The sequence below is a fragment of the Schistocerca piceifrons genome, chromosome 7 (assembly GCF_021461385.2).
Source record: "Schistocerca piceifrons isolate TAMUIC-IGC-003096 chromosome 7, iqSchPice1.1, whole genome shotgun sequence".
NCBI lineage: Eukaryota > Metazoa > Arthropoda > Insecta > Orthoptera > Acrididae > Schistocerca > Schistocerca piceifrons.
In genome coordinates this window covers 273,951,877-273,976,590 of record NC_060144.1, presented here as the reverse complement: position 1 = coordinate 273,976,590, position 24,714 = coordinate 273,951,877, and the positions used below count along the sequence as shown (strand labels likewise).

Genomic DNA, 24,714 nt, shown 5'->3' with positions numbered 1-24,714 from the left:
ATTGTGACCTCTGACAGCCTTAAAAAAAGTAAAGCAAAGCTCCGCTGCTCTGGCCTCAGATGGGCCAATCAGGACCAACCACCTGCAATGTCATCCTTAGTTAGTGGCATCATTTGAATGCAGTATGAAGGGGTGTGGGGTCAGCTCGCTGCTTTCTCCAACGGTTTCAGTGGAGGAGATCCATAATAGATTATTGAAGCATCAGTGGAATGATGAAATGGGATTAGGCTGTATCAGTACCTAATAGAAGTGCACCACCCAAGAGGGACAGACAGTGAGAAACGCAAGTAGCATCTCCAAAGCACTCTGTGATAACCTAGTAGGCTCCCTCGTACTCAGGAAACCCTGAGACTTGCTATAGAGCATCACCGTGTCTCCCTTTGTGTTGCCATAGTAATGGAGAAATCCTGTAGCATCTCATAATACATCTCACTGTTCAGGAAAAAGCAAGCTAGTTCTCCAATCTTATCAAATACCATATCAGTGACAACTAGGAGAAAAGATAAAGTATGTACATTTCCTTCTCCTCTCTAGGGTTTGAAGTGGTGACATAATTTTTTGTTCTCTGGTTCTGTTCAATAGGCAACAAAAATCCTTGAAACTACAGACTGACATAAAACTCAAGCACCAGAAAGAATATTCATCAAAGTTATGAACCTGTAGTCAAGAAAGGACACAAACAAAACAAATAAAAAACCAGTCAGTAAAAATAATCATAACAGTGTGGGGCGGCGGGTGAATTAATTGTTATAAATGAATGTTCCTATTATTTATTTAATGCTGTTGTTTGCCGTTCTCAACACTGGCTCTCTAACTACAATATTGGCAACCAGAAAGTGATTAGCAAAACGTGAAGCCTGTAATTAGAATTTTTAGTGCCCACTTCATCTGAGAAATACATTTATAACTACAGCTTATAGCTCTGAGGAATTAGGAGGTTGTCTGGGATTCATAATCAAAAAACCATTTTCTCTAAAATGTTCACTATATTCTGAAAGTCACAGACCAAAAAGAATCCACACAATCCAACTACCAGAGCAGTTCAGAGTCTAATGCGCTGATGCGACTATAACTGTTCAAATTAAATGTTTAAGTGAATGCTCGCCATAATTTGATGATAATGTTCATCAAACGCCATGCTAAATAATGGTAGAATGTCTGTCCCACGACGGCACGTGAAAATACGACGTACGCAAACTGAAGATAGATCATTAAAGTCATCCCAGAATTAACACTTCACTTGAAAATGATTTCATGGTTACGCGTATCCCGAGTAACTTAGTACAGCATCCGAGGCTGTTTATAGCAATGATACCGACGCGACACGACTCCCGGCACAGGTGGTGCGCTAATCAGCGTCTGGAGAGAACTGGGGCCTTTCTTTCTCGTGCAGCGTTCTTATATATAAAGCCGCGGTGTGGAAGGCTAAGGGAACGCCTGATCAAATCCGCTCTCCCGACTCGCCGCTGGGCTAGTAATGCACCACTTTAAGTTATCGAATAAATCATTGCTTCCTTTGCTGATGGCCGATGAAGCTCTCAATTTAAATATGCAATCAGCACACAGGTAAGTTATCATAATAAAAGTCAAATATTTTGGGCGAGAGAATTAATTTAATTACACTACATGCAGTAGACGAGCTCTGAACTTGCCCTTTGGAGATACGCTATAGCTATAGTTTTATAGTTGTTCTGTTGAAACTTTTCACATCTTTATGATTATAGCAGATCTCCCTTCTACTTAAATTTAAACATCCTAGCTTTATTTATTCGCCTACTTAATCTATCTTGCTTCCTTAATTTTTAAGACAAAAACCAGAAAATCATGAATTTCAACTAAAATTTTAATTTGTGAGATCCAGAATACTGTTTCTACTAAATTATTATGCAAAAGGAATCTAAATATAAGTTTTTAAGTTTCTAGCTCTTTTCTGTTGCGCCAATGATTTTTACAGAAAAACGTCCAAATTTCGAAAATGGTTAAAGTTATTGAACTGATATTCAACACACATTGATTTAGTATTACTCCTGACATGCTAGAAACGTTTCAGGTTATTTACTTGATTTTTAAAGTATTGCGCAACGTTTATGACGTCAGAGCTAGTTACAGCGGACTAGGCTGGCACACAATGGAAAGACTGATGTGAATTTTATACGGCGTGAGTAGGCTGCTTCCCTACATCACCCTCTACTTAATTTTTTTTATGTAAATGGAAAAAAAAAAAATTACAAAAAGGGAAGCAAGAGTACAGCTTAACTCCCTGTGAAAAATTAAAATTTAAATGTAAACATATAGAAATATTAAAAGAAAACTTATTACCTACTTCAATTATTTAAATTGCTGGGATGTTCACTGCCTCTTAAGCAACATTATCACTCAACATTCAAGCAAAATCAATGAAACACTTTGGCATACATATTGCCTTAGACAGACAAACACATAAAATATGTAAAATTATGAAAATCTTAAATCCATTAAATACATTTTTACATACACAAATTCAAAGAAAATAACTCAGTTATTCATGATACATAAACAGATAATTATATCTTAGCAGTCTTTTTTAAACCTGAAAGAAAATTTCACAAATCATGACAATTTCATTTTTACACACGTGGTTGTAGCCGCTTTGGCTTCCATTCACAAGGGTAGAGGAAGGGGAGTTGCTATGGTGTGTGTCCTTGACATTCACTCTAAATACATGGGGAAAGGGGAGGGGTCACTGTGAGTTGTGTCCAAGTCACTCCACGCTTTCACGCAGCTACCAGGCTGCCATTATCTGGTTTGTCCTGTAGAACAAACAAAAAGAGTGCCTCAGACTCTGTTCACTTAATATCTAAGGGTGGGTCACAATGAAATGGGGATATATACATTTTATCTTTCAACTTGTTACTGGAACAAAGTTAACAGAACTTTTTCAATTTTACCCTCGCGGTTACTTAACTGTCATAAATCGGTAAACAAATGGCTCAAAATGCCGTTAGTCACGTACTAGAGAAAATTTATGCTCAAGGCATACAATCATGAATCCTATTTAATCTCAGTTTATTATTTCTGGGCCAGAACACTGAACCAATGCTCGGTACATTCCTGACAAATCTGTATTTTATTTACTTAGCTGACTCATCTTCGATTATCTTATTCTTAGAGATAGTATGAGTATATTTGATTAGTAGTTGTCTTCTCAGCTTCTTGTACATGTGAGTAACTTGTGGTAATAGTAAAGTTCTGAGTGTTCAAAACACACTACGTTTAGTTGACTACTAAATCCACTTATTGGTCCTCTGCTGCTGTGTCAGTTCCACATCTGCAATTATGTATTTACTTCATCGAAGTGTATTTATGCTGAACTATAAATAATGTTTCACGTCTGCCATTATGTTACTCAATTATGTTGCTAGTGTATGTACTTATTTAACACTCACTCTATTAACATTTAAAGCATAGGATAGCACATTTATTTCGTATCTATAGTGTATTGCAGATGATCAGTTTGCTCACGTTGCAACCCATTTCCACTTGATTTGATGCTGAAACCACAGGTAGTCTCTCTCGACCTACCACTAAAGTGCATTAAGTAATTATGGACGAGCGTAATGCTAAATTCCTTAAACCTATAGGACACCATGAGCTGCTCTGCTTCATCTAACATAAGGGTACCTATGGTCGCATTCACACCTCCAACTCATAACTTCAATACGTGTAGGTGTGTCCTGTCACACACTACATCAAATAATGGCCAGCTCCAGCCTTATAAATATTTCAAGGACGTGTCCTTCACGTCTCAACCACAAACACTGTTCAATTCTATTACACTGCCATTCCTTGCTACACAAGGTGAGTTCATTTTTACAACTTATCTGCATAATTTTCATAACACTAAGCAATCTCTTTTACTATTAATTAGTTAGCTCTACAGCATACAATAGGTTTCACTGCCACTTCAGATCCTGCTTGTATACGAATTTGTATATCTTTTTAAATTACTGTTGGTGGACCATTTCCAATAAAACAACAACTTTGTACTTACAATATTACCGGGGTTCTATACATACTTGTTACTCAAATACATTTGTATTACATCATACTTCACTGTTGTTTATGTCACTGTTAGGTTTGTCACATTAGGTTTTTTTTTTCACTAATCAGTGGATAGAATGGTTACAGAACTCATGGCTTGATAGCCATGACGGAAAATTTTTGTATTGCAAAGGAGGAGTCGAAACTTTGGTGGATAGGGAAGATGAAGAATGAGTGAGACCTGAAAAGGAAAGAAGATCTCACACAGCTGGGACTGCACAGCTGCCACACTGTGTAGAGGTTACAGAACAACCTCCTCTCTACAGAATTCATTCACTACCTATGAACTTCTTTAGGTCAATCACGTTCCTGAGACCTAATGTCTTTTTACTCTTAGGGTACTCTAGCCTATATGCATTGGCATATGGTTTTCTTATGATCCTGAAAGGTCCTTGGTATTTACTAAGATTAACACCTTCGTCCCAATATCTCCAATTTTTCAGAACTCGTATAGGCAGCTCCCAAGTTTCATAATTAGTTACTACATGTTTATCAATAAAAGGTACCATAATTACTCCGGTTATCGGCAAGACCAATTTTAACTGGCTTCTTTCAAAGTCAACAACACTCTGATATTTCGACAAGAAATCTATGCCAATTGAAACCTCAATACTGAGATTGTTTACAATTAAGCATGGATGATCAATTAAATTACCATTAATGTTAAAGGGCAGTAAAGCTTCTTGCTTTACCGTTTTTGACACCTTGCCAGTAGCACCAATTGTTCTTAGTCCTGATACCCTCATTACTGTAAGCTTGTCTTTACCAGGTAATGCATCAAAGGAGGACTGAGATATCGCACTCACCTCACTTCCACTGTCTAAGAGACAACGTATATTGATACCCAACATATTCGCTATTATTATAGGGTGGCTTATTCTAGTTTGTACAGGTGGTTCCTCAAACTCATCCAATAGTTCCTTTTGGATTTGTCTCCAACTAAAGTGATCGACATCTGTCTTCATTACATTTGGGTCGAAGTGTGTAGGGGTTTCCTGAATTACATTTTCTGCTGCCTTTTCCAGTCGGTCTATTAATTTCAAATCGAAACACCACACGACTTCATTACATTTAGTTTGCTGAACATGACCCAAATTACTGTAGTCTGAGCGATTCTGCGCCTCCAGACCGGGCATAACACTAGTTACAGCTAAACCACTTTCAATATTATCGTCGGGTTCCTTCTCAAGTGACAACTGGTCACAGCTACTGGGTTCATCGACCCCCAACAGGCTATCCTCTACATTCTCACTTACCTCCTGTCCTAAATCTATTAGTACAGTATCAAAATCCTGCACAGGCACTCCCTGCTCCCTGCCGCCGTTGGATAAGCAGCTGAGCAGCAAGTCGTATACTCCTAGCTCACTCGTTTGTTACATAGTTTAATTCTTAATTTCTTTGCGTGTTTTTGGTACTTGCATTGTTTAATTCATAAATTTCGGGCGTATTATAGTATTTGAGAGTTGTAGCATCGCGTTTTAGTACCTGAATAGTGTAAATTCGCGTAGTCGTTTGTCTACTGTTTTTGTTTTGAACGGCCAGTGTCGGTTGGTCACAGTCAGTGTGCTCCCTGCCGCCGTTGGATAAGCAGCTGAGCAGCAAGTCGTATACTCCTAGCTCACTCATTTGTTACATAGTTTAATTCTTAATTTCTTTGCGTGTTTTTGGTACTTGCATTGTTTAATTCATAAATTTTGGGCGTATTACAGTATTTGAGAGTGTAGCATCGCGTTTTAGTACCTGAATAGTGTAATTTTGCTTAGTCTCCTTCCGCCGCCGAGCAGTGTCAGCAGTGCGCAAGTAGCAGCATTACTGCATTTACTAGGCAATCTTGTATTTTAATAACCGTTTAAATTTTATCGATTTGTTTGCGCTCTCTGTAGATTAGTTCAGACGTTCTTTGCAAAACAGTTTTTAGCATGGATTGGGACTGCAACTGCTGTGTTCGGATGCAGGCTGAGTTGGCATCCCTTCGCTCCCAGCTTCAGGCAGTGTTGGCTTCAGTCACACAGCTTGAGGCTGTTGCCAATGGGCATCACTGTGGGGGTCCGGATGGGGGTTTGTCGGGGACGGCCAGCTCGTCCCACGCATCCCCTGATCGGAATACGACTGTGGTTGCCCGGGATACTGCCCGCATTGAGGCTGATCCCTCACATGTGGTAGAGTGGGAGGTCATTTCAAGGTGTGGCAGGGGGCGAAAGACATTCCGGAGGGCTGAACGGAAAGCCTCTCCAGTTTGTCTGACGAACCGGTTTCAGGCTCTGTCTCAGGCTGATACTGATCTTCGGCCGGACATGGCTGCTTGTCCTGTTCCAGAGGTTGCCCCTCAGTTTGCAAGATCCGGGCAGTTGCAGAGGGTGGGCTTACTGGTAGTTGGGAGCTCCAACGTCAGGCGCGTAATGGGGCCCCTTAGGGAAATGGCAGCAAGAGAGGGGAAGAAAACCAATGTGCACTCCGTGTGCATACCGGGGGGAGTCATTCCAGATGTGGAAAGGGTCCTTCCGGATGCCATGAAGGGTACAGGGTGCACCCATCTGCAGGTGGTCGCTCATGTCGGCACCAATGATGTGTGTCGCTATGGATCGGAGGAAATCCTCTCTGGGCTGGGCGGTTTTTTAGGTTAGATGGCCTTGGGCAAGTACAGAAAGGGCAACAGCCTCAACGGGTGCGGGGCAAAGTCAGGACATGCGGAGACCAAGCAGCAATCGGTATTGTAATTGTCAACTGTCGAAGCTGTGTTGGTAAAGTACCGGAACTTCAAGCGCTGATAGAAAGCACCGAAGCTGAAATTGTTATAGGTACAGAAAGCTGGCTTAAGCCAGAGATAAATTCTGCCAAAATTTTTACAAAGGTACAGACGGTGTTTAGAAAGGATAGATTGCATGCAACCGGTGGTGGAGTGTTTGTCGCTGTTAGTAGTAGTTTATCCTGTAGTGAAGTAGAAGTGGATAGTTCCTGTGAATTATTATGGGTGGAGGTTACACTAAACAACCGAACTAGGTTAATAATTGGCTCCTTTTACTGACCTCCCGATTCAGCAGCATTAGTGGCAGAACAACTGAGAGAAAATTTGGAATACATTTCACATAAATTTTCTCAGCATGTTATAGTCTTAGGTGGAGATTTCAATTTACCAGATATAGACTGGGACACTCAGATGTTTAGGACGGGTGGTAGGGACAGAGCATCGAGTGACATTATACTGAGTGCACTATCCGAAAATTACCTCGAGCAATTAAACAGAGAACCGACTCGTGGAGATAACATCTTGGACCTACTGATAACAAACAGACCCGAACTTTTCGAATCTGTATGTACAGAACAGGGAATCAGTGATCATAAGGCCGTTGCAGCATCCCTGAATATGAAAGTTAATAGGAATATAAAAAAAGGGAGGAAGGTTTATCTGTTTAGCAAGAGTAATAGAAGGCAGATTTCAGACTACCTAACAGATCAAAACGAAAATTTCTGTTCCGACACTGACAATGTTGAGTGTTTATGGAAAAAGTTCAAGGCAATCGTAAAATGCGTTTTAGACAGGTACGTGCCGAGTAAAACTGTGAGGGACGGGAAAAACCCACCGTGGCACAACAACAAAGTTAGGAAACTACTGCGAAAGCAAAGAGAGCTCCACTCCAAGTTTAAACGCAGCCAAAACCTCTCAGACAAACAGAAGCTAAACGATGTCAAAGTTAGTGTAAGGAGGGCTATGCGTGAAGCGTTCATTGAATTCGAAAGTGAAATTCTATGTACCGACTTGACAGAAAATCCTAGGAAGTTCTGGTCTTACGTTAAATCGGTAAGTGGCTCGAAACAGCATATCCAGACACTACGGGATGATGATGGCATTGAAACAGAGGATGACACGCGTAAAGCTGAAATACTAAACACCTTTTTCCAAAGCTGTTTCACAGAGGAAGACCGCACTTCAGTTCCTTCTCTAAATCCTCGCACAAACGAAAAAATGGCTGACATCGAAATAAGTGTCCAAGGAATAGAAAAGCAACTGGAATCACTCAACAGAGGAAAGTCCACTGGACCTGACGGGATACCAATTCGATTCTACACAGAGTACGCGAAAGAACTTGCCCCCCTTCTAACAGCCGTGTACCGCAAGTCTCTAGAGGAACGGAGGGTTCCAAATGATTGGAAAAGAGCACAGATAGTCCCAGTCTTCAAGAAGGGTCGTCGAGCAGATGCGCAAAACTATAGACCTATATCTCTTACGTCGATCTCTTGTAGAATTTTAGAACATGTCTTTTGCTCGCGTATCATGTCATTTCTGGAAACCCAGAATCTACTTTGTAGGAATCAACATGGATTCCGGAAACAGCGATCGTGTGAGACCCAACTCGCCTTATTTGTTCATGAGACCCAGAAAATATTAGATACAGGCTCCCAGGTAGATGCTATTTTTCTTGACTTCCGGAAGGCGTTCGATACAGTTCCGCACTGTCGCCTGATAAACAAAGTAAGAACCTACGGAATATCAGACCAGCTGTGTGGCTGGATTGAAGAGTTTTTAGCAAACAGAACACAGCATGTTGTCATCAATGGAGAGACGTCTACAGACGTTAAAGTAACCTCTGGCGTGCCACAGGGGAGTGTTATGGGACCATTGCTTTTCACAATATATATAAATGACTTAGTAGATAGTGTCGGAAGTTCAATGCGGCTTTTCGCGGATGATGCTGTAGTATACAGAGAAGTTGCAGCATTAGAAAATTGTAGCGAAATGCAGGAAGATCTGCAGCGGATAGGCACTTGGTGCAGGGAGTGGCAACTGACCCTTAACATAGACAAATGTAATGTATTGCGAATACATAGAAAGAAGGATCTTTTATTGTATGATTATATGATAGCGGAACAAACACTGGTAGCAGTTACTTCTGTAAAATATCTGGGAGTATGCGTGCGGAACGATTTGAGGTGAAATGATCATATAAAATTAATTGTTGGTAAGGCGGGTACCAGGTTGAGATTCATCGGGAGAGTGCTTAGAAAATGTAGTCCATCAACAAAGGAGGTGGCTTACAAAACACTCGTTCGACCTATATTTGAGTATTGCTCATCAGTGTGGGATCCGTACCAGATCGGTCTGACGGAGGAGATAGAGAAGATCCAAAGAAGAGCGGCGCGTTTCGTCACAGGGTTATTTGGTAACCGTGATAGCGTTACGGAGATGTTTAATAAACTCAAGTGGCAGACTCTGCAAGAGAGGCGCTCTGCATCACGGTGTAGCTTGCTTGCCAGGTTTCGAGAGGGTGCGTTTCTGGATGAGGTATCGAATATATTGCTTCCCCTACTTATACCTCCCGAGGAGATCACGAATGTAAAATTAGAGAGATTAGAGCGCACACGGAGGCTTTCAGACAGTCGTTCTTCCCGCGAACCATACGCAACTGGAACAGGAAAGGGAGGTAATGACAGTGGCACGTAAAGTGCCCTCCGCCACACACCGTTGGGTGGCTTGCGGAGTATCAATGTAGATGTAGATGTAGATAAGAGCACATCATCCTCATCATAAATATAAGCATGAATTTCTTCTGCTTCTTCACTTGACAATTCAGTATTTTGTTGCTCTTCCCTACCATTACACTGCTGCGCCTTCTCTTTCTCTTCCCACTTAGAAAGCGTCTCTAACACGGTATCTATCAAATACTGTGAGTGATCTAATATTTCTGCTGTATCCTCAGATGCTACCGACCCCTCATCCACATGTTCAGTCTGAGTATTCTGATCTGTCGTACCAATTACTGTAACTACTGGCTTAGGAAAAATAACTGCCTGGTGAGCGCCAGTGTCCTCATAAACGGGAACTAGTTTTCCTGCCTCGGCCTACTACTGTTTCCTTTATTTCCATTATAGTTAACTGGCACAGCATTGCTTTCCGCACTGTTGTTTACCTGCATAATTTTGTTCGGAACAAAATTACTATCATTTGGATGCCATTGTTGGTTCTGATAATTATTTCTCCAATTCCTACCTCTCTTAGGATGGCGAACACCTACTGTTCTGATGTTTACATTGACATTCTGCTCGTTCTTAAAATTACTACTAGTGTTATTACCATTTCTGTTATTACGTGCTTGCTCCTCATTGGCAGCAACATGCTCTACACGTTCCAAATATTCAATGAAACGATCCAGATTGTCTCTAGGGGCAGATATAATTCTAGTTTGCCAATACCATGGCAGTTTGGCTTCAAGACCTAGTATTATCATTTCAGGTTTTAGCTTTTCGGCCAAATGTGACAAATGTGAGATCCATGATCTGGCAAACTCTTTAATAGATTCCTTGCCTACATTGAAGCGGTTTCCACTCCAAAATTCTCTCAACACTTCATTTTGCTTATTACTAGATCAATACTCATTAATGAGAGCTGTTTTAAATTCCGCTAATGTTTTACACTTCAACATAACATCAGCTGACCAACGCATGGCGTCACCTGCTAAATGGCTTCTAATAAATGAGATTTTCTCTCGTTCAGACCAAGTTGGTGGAATCACATCTTCAAAATCGTTCCAGAAATCTAGCGGGTGGATATTTTTATCTGGATCGAAACGCAAGAACTGCCGACACCCGATAAAAGCGGCGTTTGCAGCTACAACTTGTTGCATACTACCATTACCAGAAGTTACTGAAGCTGCTTTACTCTCAATGTTAGTACAAATATTTTCTACTCTCATTTCAACATTATCTACTCTTTGCACAATATGAGTAGTATCAGTTTTGATTGCGTCTACTTCTGCTTGACATATGTTTACTTTTATATTAACATCTTTAAACCTATCTGAGCACAGTTCAGATTCCGCCTCGATCTTTTCTGTTAACTTGTGCTCCAGCTTCGCATCTTCCATTTGGAAGTCTCTGCGAACCTCAGCAACTTCGGATTTTACTGTTTTATACATTTCAGAAAATTGTTGATCAACCTTTTTCTTAATATCCTCATGATTGTAATCAATTTTATAATTCAAACTGTTCAGATCCTCTTTCAACCTATTGCAACCAGCCTTGAAGGTATTGTCCATTACCTCCAATCGTTTATTAAAATTAGTTTGGCTGGCCACAATCTCATATTTTAATTCAGCATTACTGGCTGACAATTTTGCATTACTGGCAGCTATTGCTTGTAATATAACATTTAAATCAATAGCCCCAGTATCTTTGGTTTGCTCACTACCTGTTTTTTTATCACACTCAGGTGACGAAAAACTAGCTCCCACACCAGAATCATAAAAACTAACTGAAACTTCTGATTGATCAGTCATATCTAACTTGTCCTGTTTAAACTCTACCACTCTGATGACTGTTTCGTTTTTAACTCATCAGGTAAACTATCATCCAATAAATTAACAATTTCTGATTTCTGCTTTACTACAGGGGTCTCTATTATTGAATCATCGCCCCTTTTCACGCTACTGTCAGGAGACAATACTTCATATTTCACTTTAAGATTACCATTTTCATGCATATTTACACTTGAACCGTTGTCTGGATTTACAGTTCCGTCAACAGACATAGGTTCTGATTTAAGTTTAACCTCAGTTTCTTCTGGCGTGGTTCCATCGCCGACAGTCTTTTAGTGCACGTTAGTAAAATTTTTAACAGCTTTTCACTTAACTTAGTTCCTTCTGCACGACGTATGGCGTTGCCGGCATGGCGTACCAGGATTACTGATGCGACGCGGTGCGTTGAACTGCAGATGGCACTTCGACGGCTGCTGTGTGTTTGCGTGGCCCGCCACTGCAGGCGCGGCTCTGGTTGCTGCGGTGAGATGAAACTGGCTCCTCGCGATGCCGCAGTGCCGCTAAACTCAGTGCCAGTTCTGTCAATCCAGATGCGTTGTTAATCCAATTGCATTGTCCACCTGCACACGTAACACTATCACTGTTCTATTACTCAGTTGCGTGTCGCATTTCACTCCCGAATCCGAATATTTAAAAATCACTTTCACTTTTACTCAGTTTCTTTCCCGACCGGTGCACCATATGTGTGGCGGCGGGTGGAATTAATTGTTATAAATGAATGTTCCTATTATTTATTTAATGCTGTTGTTTGCCGTTCTCAACACTGGCTCTCTAACTACAATACTGGCAACCAGAAAGTGATTAGCAAAACGTGAAGCCTGTAATTAGAATTCCTAGTGCCCACTTCATCTGAGAAATACATTTATAGCTACAGCTTATAGCTCTGAGGAATTAGGAGGTTGTCTGGGATTCATAATCAAAAAACCATTTTCTCTAAAATGTTCACTATATTCTGAAAGTCACAGACCAAAAAGTATCCACACAATCCAACTACCAGAGCAGTTCAGAGTCTAATGCGCTGATGCGACTATAACTGTTCAAATTAAATGTTTAAGTGAATGCTCGCCATAATTTGATGATAATGTTCATCAAACGCCATGCTAAATAATGGTAGAATGTCTGTCCCACGACGGCACGTGAAAATACGACGTACGCAAACTGAAGATAGATCATTAAAGTCATCCCAGAATTAACACTTCACTTGAAAATGATTTCATGGTTACGCGTATCCCGAGTAACTTAGTACAGCATCCGATGCTGTTTATAGCAATGATACCGACGCGACACGACTCCCGGCACAGGTGGTGCGCTAATCAGCGTCTGGAGAGAACTGGGGCCTTTCTTTCTCGTGCAGTGTTCTTATATATAAAGCTGCAGTGTGGAAGGCTAAGGGAACGCCTGATAAAATCCGCTCTCCTGACTCGCTGCTGGGCTAGTAATGCACCACTTTAAGTTATCGAATAAATCATTGCTTCCTTTGCTGATGGCCGATGAAGCTCTCAATTTAAATGTGCAATCAGCACACAGGTAAGTTATCATAATAAAAGTCTGATGTGGCTAAGTCAAATATTTTGGGCGAGAGAATTAATTTAATTACACTACACGCAGTAGACGAGCTCTGAACTTGCCCTTTGGAGATACGCTATAGCTATAGTTTTATAGTTGTTCTGTTGAAACTTTTCACATCTTTATGATTATAGCGGATCTCCCTTCTACTTAAATTTAAACATCCTAGCTTTATTTATTCGCCTACTTAATCTATCTTGCTTCATTAATTTTTAAGACAAAAACCAGAAAATCATGAATTTCAACTAAAATTTTAATTTGCGAGATCCAGAATACTGTTTCTACTAAATTATTATGCAAAAGGAATCTAAATATAAGTTTTTAAATTTCTAGCTCTTTTCTGTTGCGCCAATGATTTTTACAGAAAAACGTCCAAATTTCGAAAATGGTTAAAGTTATTGAACTGATATTCAACACATATTGATTTAGTATTACTCCTGACATGCTAGAAACGTTTCAGGTTATTTACTTGATTTTTAAAGTATTGCGCAACATTTATGACGTCAGAGCTAGTTACAGTGGACTAGGCTGGCACACAATGGAAAGACTGATGTGAATTTTATACGGCGTGAGTAGGCTGCTTCCCTACAACAGTTACCAGAAGATGAGTTTTGCTGTCTGGGCTCAGAAGAATTGGCATTGACAGAAGTAGAGAGAATATAAAATGCCTACTAATAACAGAGAGAAAAAAAAGAGAGATTTGTTAACACTGAACATAAACTCAATTGTTATGAAGTTTGTTCTGATTGTATTTGTCCAGCAGACGTACCAGAAATATTAGTCTTATCAGAGTATGAATTATTAGTATTGTGTGTGAGGCAAACATAACAAAAGCCAAGAAGTTTCATTCTGGGAGAGAACAGAAGCATTTATAACAGTTTTTCTTGCACATAAATATGTTTTTATATTTATATCTGTGAAAATAAATTAAGAGCTGACACATAAACTAAATGATTTTAGTTGATTATCTTGTAACTTTTAGATATACAGTCCAAATTTATTTCTAAGTTTTGAATATTTGTGTAGGTTATCAGGAAGTGCTGCAGTGAAGTCGAAGAATGTGTGTCTTCACCTTGTTGACAGCCATATGACCCTTGCACAAACAGGTGTAGTGCAGTTGTTTACACAGCCACATCCATCACGGATTTGTGCGTCTCCATACTGGGGAAAGACTCCACCCAGATTACAGCCATCACAGAGGGATAAAAGGAACAGTAAGTAGCAGCCAACCATCCTATAGTATGTGGGATTACTGTATATTGTGCAGTGTTCATGTTAGATGGTGGTGTGAACAACAAAATAGAGAAATTGTAATAACAGTGTTCTGTGATTGCTTAGCTGTTATAAACTGCATAACAGCTTAAGAAGTCTTGCTAGTAATGTTGACTCCATAAGATATTTTTCTGTGTGCCACAAACTTAATTAAATATTAAATTTGACTATTTACAATGACAACTTGTTTAGCATTTGTAATCTGCTCTGACAGTATAGTGTGCTCCATGTTGCTTCCAAGAGAGTGAGATGAGCTTATATTTGATAAATGTGTGCAATGTTTTAACAGCCACTAGCTCTGAACACTGAACTGTTTGTATGTGGATTTTAGGGAATGTTCTGTACCATTTTGTGAATGTTGATGTGGATTCCTAACTCAGATTCACACACATAGTGTACAAACAACTTAGGTAGGGATGTAGACTGGAGCTTGCTTACAAACGGACAATGTTCATTACATTCCTTTGGCATAGGCTATCAGCCTCTACTGTTTTTACTACCACACTTCCCTCCAGTAGTAAATTGATGATTCCGTGACGTCTCAGAATGTGTCCTACCAACTGATCCTTTCTTCTAGTCAGGTTCTGGCACAAATTTCTTTTCTCCCCAGTTCTACTCAGTACCTCCTCATCATTTATGTTATGTATCCATCTAATCTTCCTCATACTTCTGCAGCACCACATTTCAAAAGCTTCTATTCTCTTCTTAGGTAATCTGTTCATCGTCCATGTTCCATTTCCATACATAACTACACTCCAGACAAATACTTTCAGAAAAGACTTCCTAACACTTAAATCTATACTTGATGTTAATAAATTTTTCTTCTTCATAAAGGCTTTTCTTCCCATTCCCATCTACTATTTTAAATGTCTCATTTCCTAGTCTAATTCCCTCAACATCACCTGATTCAATTCAGCTATTTTCTATTATCCTCATTTTCGTTTGTTGATATTCATCGTATATCCCACTTACAAGACAATGTCCGTTCCATTCACTGCTCTTCCAAGTCCTTTGCTGTCTGTGACAATTACAATGTCATTGGCAAACCTCAAAGCTTTAATTTCTACTCCAAATTTTTCTTTGGTTTCCTTTACTGCTTGCTCAATCTACAAATTGAATAATATTGAGCATAGGCTACAACTCTGACTCACCCTCTTTTTAACAACTGCTTCCCTTTCATGTTGCTTGAGTCATATAACTGCCATCTGGTTTCTGTACAAACTGTAAATAGACTTCTGCTCCCTGTATTTTATCCCCGTCATCTTTAGAATTTGAAAGGGTGTATTCCAGTCAACACTGTCAAAAGCTTTCTTGAAGTCTACTAAAGCTATAAACATAGGTTTGCCTTTCCTTTCTCTATCTTCTATGAGAAGTTGTGGGATCAATATTGCCTCACATGTTCCTACATTTCTCCAAAATCCAAACTGATCTCCCCTGAGGTCAGCTTCCATCAATTTTTCCATTCTCCTGTAAAGAACTTGTGTTAGTATTTTGCAACTATGACTTATTAAAATGGTAGTTTGGTAATTTGCACACTTGTCAGCACCTGCTGTCTTTGGAATTGCAAATATTATATCCTTCTTGAAGTCTGAGGGCGTTTTGCGTGTCTCGTAAATCTTGCTCACCAGATGGAAGAGTTTTGTCATGACTAACTCTTCCAAGGCCATCAGTAGTTCTAACAGAATGTTGTCTACTCTTGTGGCCTTGTTTCAGCTGAGGTCTTTCAATGTTTTGTCAAATTCTTCATTCAGTATCGTATCTCTCATCTCATTTTTATCTACGTCTTCTCCAGTTTACATAGTATTGCCCTCAAGTACATCTCCCTTGCGTAGACCCTCTATGCATTCCTTCCACCTTTCTTCTTTCCATTCTTTGCTTAGGACTGGTTTTCCCATCTGAGCTCTTGATATTTTCTCCAAAGGCATCTTCAATTTTCCTATAGGCCACATCTATATTTCCCCTAGTGATACATGCTTCTAAACCCTTACATTTGTCCTATACCCATTCCTGCTTAACCATTTTGCACTTCCTTTCAATCTTATTTTTTAGATGTTTCTATTCCCTTTCGTCTGCTTAATTTACTGCATCTTTATATTTTCTTTCATCAATTTAATTAAATATCTCTTGTGTTACCTAGGGATTTCTACTAGCCCTCGCCTTGTTACCTACTTAATCCTCTGCTACCTTCACTATTTCATCTGTCAAAGCTATCCGTTCTTCTTCTGTCATATTCCTCTCCCCTGTTTTTGTCAAACATTCCCTAATGCTCCCTTTGAAACTCTCTGCAATCTTTGGTTCTTTCAAGCTATCCAGGCCCTATCTCCTTAAATTCATACCTTTTTTCAGTTTCTTCAGTTTTAATCTACGCTTCATAACCAATAAATTGTGGTCAGTGTCCACATCTGCTCCTGGAAATGCCTTACAATTTAAAAACTGGTTTCTAAATCTCTTTCTTACCATTATACAAACCAATCTGAAACCTTCCAGTGTCTCCAGATCTTTTCCATATCTATAACCTTATTTTATGATTCTTAAACCAAGTGTTAGTAATGATTAAATTATGCTCTGTGCAAAATTATACCATGCAACTCCCTCTTTCATTCCTTTCCCCCAATCCATATTCACCTACTATTATTTCTTCTCTTCATTTTTCTTACTATGGAATTCCAGTTCCCCATGACTATTAAATTTTCATCTCCCTTAATTATCTGGATAACTTCTTTTATCTTGTCATATGTTTCTTAAATCTCTTCATCATCTGCAGAGCTAGTTGGCATGCGAACTGGTACTACTGTGGTCGTTGTGGGCTTCATGCCTATATTGGCTACAATAATGTTTCCACTATGCTGTTCATAGTAGTTTGTCCGCATTTGTATTTTCTTACTCATTATTAAATACACTCCTGCATAACCCCTATTTAATTTTGTATTTATAACCCTGTATTCATCTGACCAGAAGTCCTGTTCCTCCAACCACCAGACTTCACTAACTCCTACTGCATCAAGCTTTAACCTATCTGTTTCCCTTTTTAAATTTTCTAACCTATAACCTACCTGCCTGATTAAGGTATCTGACAGTCCATGCACTGAACCATAGAACACCAGTTTCATTTCTCCTGATAACGACATCTTCCTGAGTAGTCCCACCCAGAGATCTGAATGGCGGCTATTTTAACTCCAGAATGTTTTATCCAAGAGAATGCCATCATCATTTAACAAAACAGTAAATCTGCATGCCCTTGGGAAAAATTACAGCTGTAGTTTCCCCTTGCTTTCAGCCGTTCACAGTACCAGCACAGCAAGGCCATTTTGGTTGACATTACAAGGCCAGATCAGTCAATCATCCATAATATTGACCCTGCAACTACTGAAATGGCTGCTGTCCCTCTTCAGGAACCACACATTTGTCTGGCCTCTTCAGCATATACCCCTCTGTTGTGGTTGCACCTAAGGTATGGCTGTCTGTGTCGCTGAGGCACACAAGCTTCCCGCCTATGGCAAGGTCCCTGTTTCTCCAAGATAGGAGAGTGAAAAAACTTATCTGAAAGGGTCAGAAGATGGGAAGAAGAAACATTGTGAACAGATGAAATAGTACCATAAGAAAAGAAATGAAAGACAGATAAGGAACTGAAATGTGGTACACACTTGACCAATCTGTGGAGAATAAAAAATGTCCATGTGAATCTTCTGTATGTAGCAGTATAACAGTCTGAACTGTTTCAGCATTTGTGTCCGTCTTTCACAACCTCTCACAACTACTACCCTTTCCTCACTCCCCCCCTCCCCCCCCCCCCCCGCCCTACTCACCCCACCCTTGCACATCCCCCTCATACTCACCCCCCCCCCCCCCCCCCCTTGTGCTAATTCTCCCTCATGCTTATCCGCACTCCCTTTGCTCACCCAACTTCCTTGTCCCATTTTGCTCACACCCTTTAGTTCACCCCCTCTCTGACCATCCCCCATTTGGTTATTTTATTTAATTATAGAGTTAATTCATGTTATTCCTATGACAGCTCATTATTGTAACAAACAACAATCTTTAAGATGCACATTTTGTACAAGTAACAATATCACAGCACTAACTGAGATGTTAAGAGGATGAAGTTTTATCTTCATCAAAGATTTCTCTCCAAAATGAGACATACATAAAATTATTGTGGTGCATTTTTACTGTCTGTCCCATGTAGTAAAGTAGGGACAGTGTGTACATTTGAGACCACACAGATTGAGAACTGCTATAAGAATGTAAACAGTCAGCATTAGAACAGAACTGAAAGACAGAATTTTTTTGCATTACATACATTGTAATCTGACATGGTTCTTCCAGAGAATGTTGACCGTGCGAGTGAAGATGAAGGCCACAGTTCAGGATTCGAAGAAGATGAACAGTCTTTGTCTCAGGGTGGATCAAAATCATCACCACTTGCACTTAATAAACTTTTGAGTCGATCTAGAGGTTCACTGTTGGTAGGTATACATCATTCAAATGAATCCATGTGTCATGAAATCTCTCTCTCTCTCTCTCTCTCTCTCTCTCTCTCTCTCTCTCTCTCTCTCTCTCTCTCTCTCTCTCTGTCTCAATGTAATATTTGTAATATTTCTTACTGTGCTTTCTATTCTACTATGCAGCATTCAATGATACCATATGTCAACTGTTTCAAAATAGTAAAATCTTACATGGATGTTCTCAGGATGTTTGTATGGTTAATGATGTCATCTTAATTTCATAGCAGCATGAGCAGTACTGTTAATTTGACATTTGTATATCATGTGACATAATAAGAAAGAGAGGAATTTTCCTTACTATCACTAGCTTTCTGGTGCATTTGTGTGTGTGTGTGTGTGTGTGTGTGTGTGTGTGTGTGTGTGTGTTTGTTTGTTTGAACACACTGACTTTTTCCCTGTGTTTGTTTTAATTTTTTAGCGTAAGTAATGTGGCACTGAGAATTATATTTGTGGATAATATTGTAAGAGTGATTGTAGGATTTGTTTTTTGTATCAGGGCTCTTTTCCAACATCTTCACCTGATGAAACCTGCCCTCAGCAAAAGACAGGAGCTGGAAATGGTGCTGCCTCCATTATGCTTCCAAAGGACTACAACCCAGTAGCTGCTATTCAAAGTGTTGAATCGATGTACAACTTCCTTAACAAGACTCTGCACAACAGCCCTAAATCTCTGAAAGAAGAATCTCCTTGTATTGGCAGTGGCATTGGCTATAAACAGATTGTAGCTTCAAGAAGACTACATGAAATGGAGGTATTAAAAGAAAAATTCATATGCGAAAACTATAAGATAGAATATCTGGCAATGATTTATCTTCAGGAGGCCAAATATCAGTATTTCCAGTAGGCAGATTATATAAAATAGAGGGAAACATTCCACGTGGGCAAAATATATCCAAAAACAAAGATGATCTGACTTACCAAACGAAAGTGCTGGCAGGTTGATAGACACACAAACAACCGTCGGTTGCGAAAGCTTGAATTTTGTGTGTATGTTTGTGTGTCTTATCGACCTGCCAGCGCTTTCTTTTGGTAAGTCACATCATCTTTGTTTTTAGATATATTTTTCCCACGTGGAATGTTTCCCCTCTCTCTCTCTCTCTCTCTCTCTCTCTCTCTCTCTCTCTCTCATAAAAAAATAGAGGGAAACATTCCACGTGGGAAAAATATATCTAAAAACAAAGATGATGTGACTTACCAAAAGAAAGTGCTGGCAGGTGTGTATATATATATATATATATATATATATATATATATATATATATATATATATAAAAAAAGAAAGATGATGAAACTTACCAAACAAAAGCGCTGGCAGGTCGATAGACACACAAACAAACACAAACATACACACAAAATTCTAGCTTGCGCAACCAATGGTTGCCTCGTCAGGAAAGAGGGAAGGAGAAGGAAAGACAAAAGGATATGGGTTTTAAGGGAGAGGGTAAGGAGTCATTCCAATCCCGGGAGCGGAAAGACTTACCTTAGGGGGAAAAAAGGACAGGTATACACTCGCACACACACACATATCCATCCACACATACACAGACACAAGCAGACATTTGTAAAGGCAAAGAGTTTGGGCAGAGATGTCAGTCGGGGCGGATGTACAGAGGCAAAGATGAAGTTGAAAGACAGGTGAGGTATGAGCGGCGGCAAATTGAAATTAGAAATTAGCGGAGATTGAGGCCTGGCGGATAGCGAGAAGAAAGGATATGCTGAAGGGCAAGTTCCCATCTCCGGAGTTCTGACAGGTTGGTGTTAGTGGGAAGTATCCAGATAACCCGGACAGTGTAACACTGTGCCAAGATGTGCTGGCCGTGCACCAAGGCATGTTTAGCCACAGGGTGATCCTCATTACCAACAAACACTGTCTGCCTGTGTCCATTCATGCGAATGGACAGTTTGTTGCTGGTCATTCCCACATAGAACGCTTCACAGTGTAGGCAGGTCAGTTGGTAAATCACATGGGTGCTTTCACACGTGGCTCTGCCTTTGATCGTGTACACCTTCCGGGTTACAGGACTGGAATAGGTGGTGGTAGGAGGGTGCATGGGACAGGTTTTACACCGGGGACGGTTACAGGGGTAGGAGCCAGAGGGTAGGGAAGGTGGTTTGGGGATTTCATAGGGATGAACTAAGAGGTTGCGAAGGTTAGGTGGACGGCGGAAAGACACTCTTGGTGGAGTGGGGAGGATTTCATGAAGGATGGATCTCATTTCAGGGCAGGATTTGAGGAAGTCGTATCCCTGCTGGAGAGCCACATTCAGAATCCCGGAAAGTATCCTGTCACAAGTGGGGCACTTTTGGGGTTCTTCTGTGGAAGGTTCCGGGTTTGAGGAGATGAGGATGTGGCTCTGGTTATTTGCTTCTGTACCAGGTCGGGAGGGTAGTTACGGGATGCAAAAGCTGTTTTCAGGTTGTTGGTGTAATGGTTCAAGGATTCCGGACTGGAGCAGATTCGTTTGCCACGAAGACCTAGGCTGTAGGGAAGGGACCGTTTGATGTGGAATGGGTGGCAGCTGTCATAATGGAGGTACTCTTGCTTGTTGGTGGGTTTAATGTGGACGGACGTGTGAAGCTATCTATTGGACAGGTGGAGGTCAACGTCAAGGAAAGTGGCATGGGATTTGGAGTAGGACCAGGTGAATCTGATGGAACCAAAGGAGTTGAGGTTGGAGAGGAAATTCTGGAGTTCTTCTTCACTGTGAGTCCAGATCACGAAAATGTCATCAATAAATCTGTACCAAACTTCGGGTTGGCAGGCCTGGGTAACCAGGAAGGCTTCCTCTAAGCGACCCATGAATAGGTTGGCATACGAGGGGGCCATCCTGGTACCCATGGCTGTTCCCTTTAATTGTTGGTATGTCTGGCCTTCAAAAGTGAAGAAGTTGTGGGTCAGGATGAAGCTGGCTAAGGTAATGAGGAAAGAGGTTTTAGGTAGGGCGGCAGGTGATCGGCGTGAAAGGAAGTGCTCCATCGCAGCGAGGCCCTGGACATGCGGAATATTTGTGTATAAGGAAGTGGCATCAATGGTTACAAGGATGGTTTCCGGGGGTAACAGACTGGGTAGGGATTCCAGGCGTTTGAGAAAGTGGTTGGTGTCTTTGATGAAGGATGGGAGACTGCATGTAATGGGTTGAAGGTGTTGATCTAAGTAGGCAGAGATGCGTTCGGTGGGGGCTTGGTACCCAGCTACAATGGGACGGCCGGGATGATTGGGTTTGTGAATTTTGGGAAGAAGGTAGAAGGTAGGGGTGCGGGGTGTTGGTGGGGTCAGGAGGTTGATGGAGTCGGGTGAAAGGTTTTGTAGGGGGCCTAAGGTTCTGAGGATTCCTTGAAGCTCCGCCTGGACATCAGGAATGGGATTGCCTTGGCAAACTTTGTAAGTAGTGTTGTCTGAAAGCTGACGCAGTCCCTCAGCCACATACTCCCAACCATCAAGTACCACAGTTGTGGAACCCTTGTCCGCCCGAAGAATGACGATGGATCGGTCAGCCTTCAGATCACGGATAGCCTGGGCTTCAGCAGTGGTGATGTTGGGAGTAGGATTAAGGTTTTTTAAGAAGGATTGAGAGGCAAGGCTGGAAGTCAGAAATTCCTGGAAGGTTAGGAGAGGGTGATTTTGAGGAAGAGGAGGTGGGTCCCGCAGTGACGGAGGACGGAACTGTTCCAGGCATGGTTCAATTTGGATAGTGTCTTGGGGAGTTGGATCATTAGGAGTAGGATTAGGATCATTTTTCTTCGTGGCAAAGTGATATTTCCAGCAGAGAGTACGGGTGTAGGACAGTAAATCTTTGACGAGGGCTGTTTGGTTATATATATATATATATATATATATATATATATAAAAACAAAGATGAGGTGACTTACCGAACAAAAGCGCTGGCAGGTCGATAGACACACAAACAAACACAAACATACACACAAAATTCAAGCTTTCGCAACAAACTGTTGCCTCATCAGGAAAGAGGGAAGGAGAGGGGAAGACGAAAGGAAGTGGGTTTTAAGGGAGAGGGTAAGGAGTCATTCCAATCCCGGGAGTGGAAAGACTTACCTTAGGGGGAAAAAAGGACAGGTATACACTCGCACACACGCACATATCCATCCACACATACAGACACAAGCAGACTGGTCTTTAAATATGTCTGCTTGTGTCTGTATGTGTGGATGGATATGTGCGTGTGTGCGAGTGTATACCTGTCCTTTTTTCCCCCTAAGGTAAGTCTTTCCGCTCCCGGGATTGGAATGACTCCTTACCCTCTCCCTTAAAACCCACTTCCTTTCGTCTTCCCCTCTCCTTCCCTCTTTCCTGATGAGGCAACAGTTTGTTGCGAAAGCTTGAATTTTGTGTGTATGTTTGTGTTTGTTTGTGTGTCTATCGACCTGCCAGCGCTTTTGTTCGGTAAGTCACCTCATCTTTGTTTTTATATATAATTTTTCCCACGTGGAATGTTTCCTTCCATTATATATATATATATATATATATATATATATAGACACACACACACACACACACACACACATTCACATTCCACGCGGGAAAAATATATTTAAAAACAAAGATGATGTGACTTACCATACGAAAGCGCTGGCAAGTCGATAGAAACACAAACAGACACATACATACACAAAAAATTCAAGCTTTCGCAACAAACTGTTGCCTCATCAGGAAAGAGGGAAGGAGAGGGAAAGACGAAAGGAAGTGGGTTTTAAGGGAGAGGGTAAGGAGTCATTCCAATCCCGGGAGCGGAAAGACTTACCTTAGGGGGAAAAAAGGACGGGTATACACTCGCGCGCACACACACACATATCCATCCACACATATACAGACACAAGCAGACATATTTAAAGACAAGGAGTTTGGGCAGAGATGTCAGTCGAGGCGGAAGTGCAGAGGCAAAGATGATGTTGAATGACAGGTGAGGTGTGAGTGGCGGCAAATTGAAATTAGCGGAGATTGAGGCCTGGTGGGTAACGGGAAGACAACACCACATACAAAGTTTGCCAAGGTAACCCCATTCCCGATGTCCAGGCGGAGCTTCAAGGAATCCCCAGAACCTTAGGCCCCCTGCAAAACCTTTCACCCGACTCCATCAACCTCCTGACCCCACCAACACCCGGCACCCCTACCTTCTACCTTCTTCCTAAAATCCACAAACCCAATCATCCTGGCCACCCCATTGTAGCTGGTTGTCAAGCCCCCACAGAACGTATCTCTGCCTACGTAGATCAACACCTTCAACCCATTACATGCAGTCTCCCATCCTTCATCAAAGACACCAACCACTTTCTTGAACGCGTGGAATCCTTACCCAATGTGTTACCCCCGGAAACCATCCTTGTAACCATTGATGCCACTTCCTTATACACAAATATTCCGCACGTCCAGGGCCTCGCTGCGATGGAGCATTTCCTTCCACGCCGATCACCTGCCACCCTACCTAAAACCTCTTTCCTCATCCCCTTAGCCAGCTTCATCCTGACCCACAATTTCTTCACTTTTGATGGCCAGACAGACCAACAATTAAAGGGAACAGCCATGGGTACCAGGATGGCCCCCTCGTATGCCAACCTATTCATGGGTCGCTTAGAGGAAGCCTTCTTGGTTACCCAGGCCTGCCAACCCAAAGTTTGGTACAGATTTATTGATGACATCTTCATGATCTGGACTCACAGTGAAGAAGAACTCCAGAATTTCCTCTCCAACCTCAACTCCTTTGGTTCCATCAGATTCACCTGGTCCTACTCCAAATCCCATTCCACTTTCCTTGACGTTGACCTCCACCTGTCCAATGGCCAGCTTCACACGTCTGTCCACATCAAACCCACCAACAAGCAACAGTACCTCCATTATGACAGCTGCCACCCATTCCACATCAAACGGTCCCTTCCCTACAGCCTAGGTCTTCGTGACAAACGAATCTGCTCCAGTCCGGAATCCCTGAACCATTACACCAACAACCTAACAACAGCTTTCGCAT

The 24,714-nt window shown here is 41.2% G+C and overlaps 1 protein-coding gene across 1 annotated transcript in view; it reads left to right on the top strand.

Moving 5' to 3' along the window:
- Positions 1-24,714, top strand: part of LOC124805125 (WD repeat-containing protein 81) — a 303,608-nt gene that overhangs the window by 78,515 nt on the left and 200,379 nt on the right. Inside the window, exons 8-10 of the mRNA XM_047265582.1 lie at positions 13,983-14,170; positions 18,555-18,694; positions 19,230-19,484. Coding sequence (XP_047121538.1) covers positions 13,983-14,170; positions 18,555-18,694; positions 19,230-19,484 — 583 coding nt within the window. The remainder of the gene's footprint in view (positions 1-13,982; positions 14,171-18,554; positions 18,695-19,229; positions 19,485-24,714) is intronic.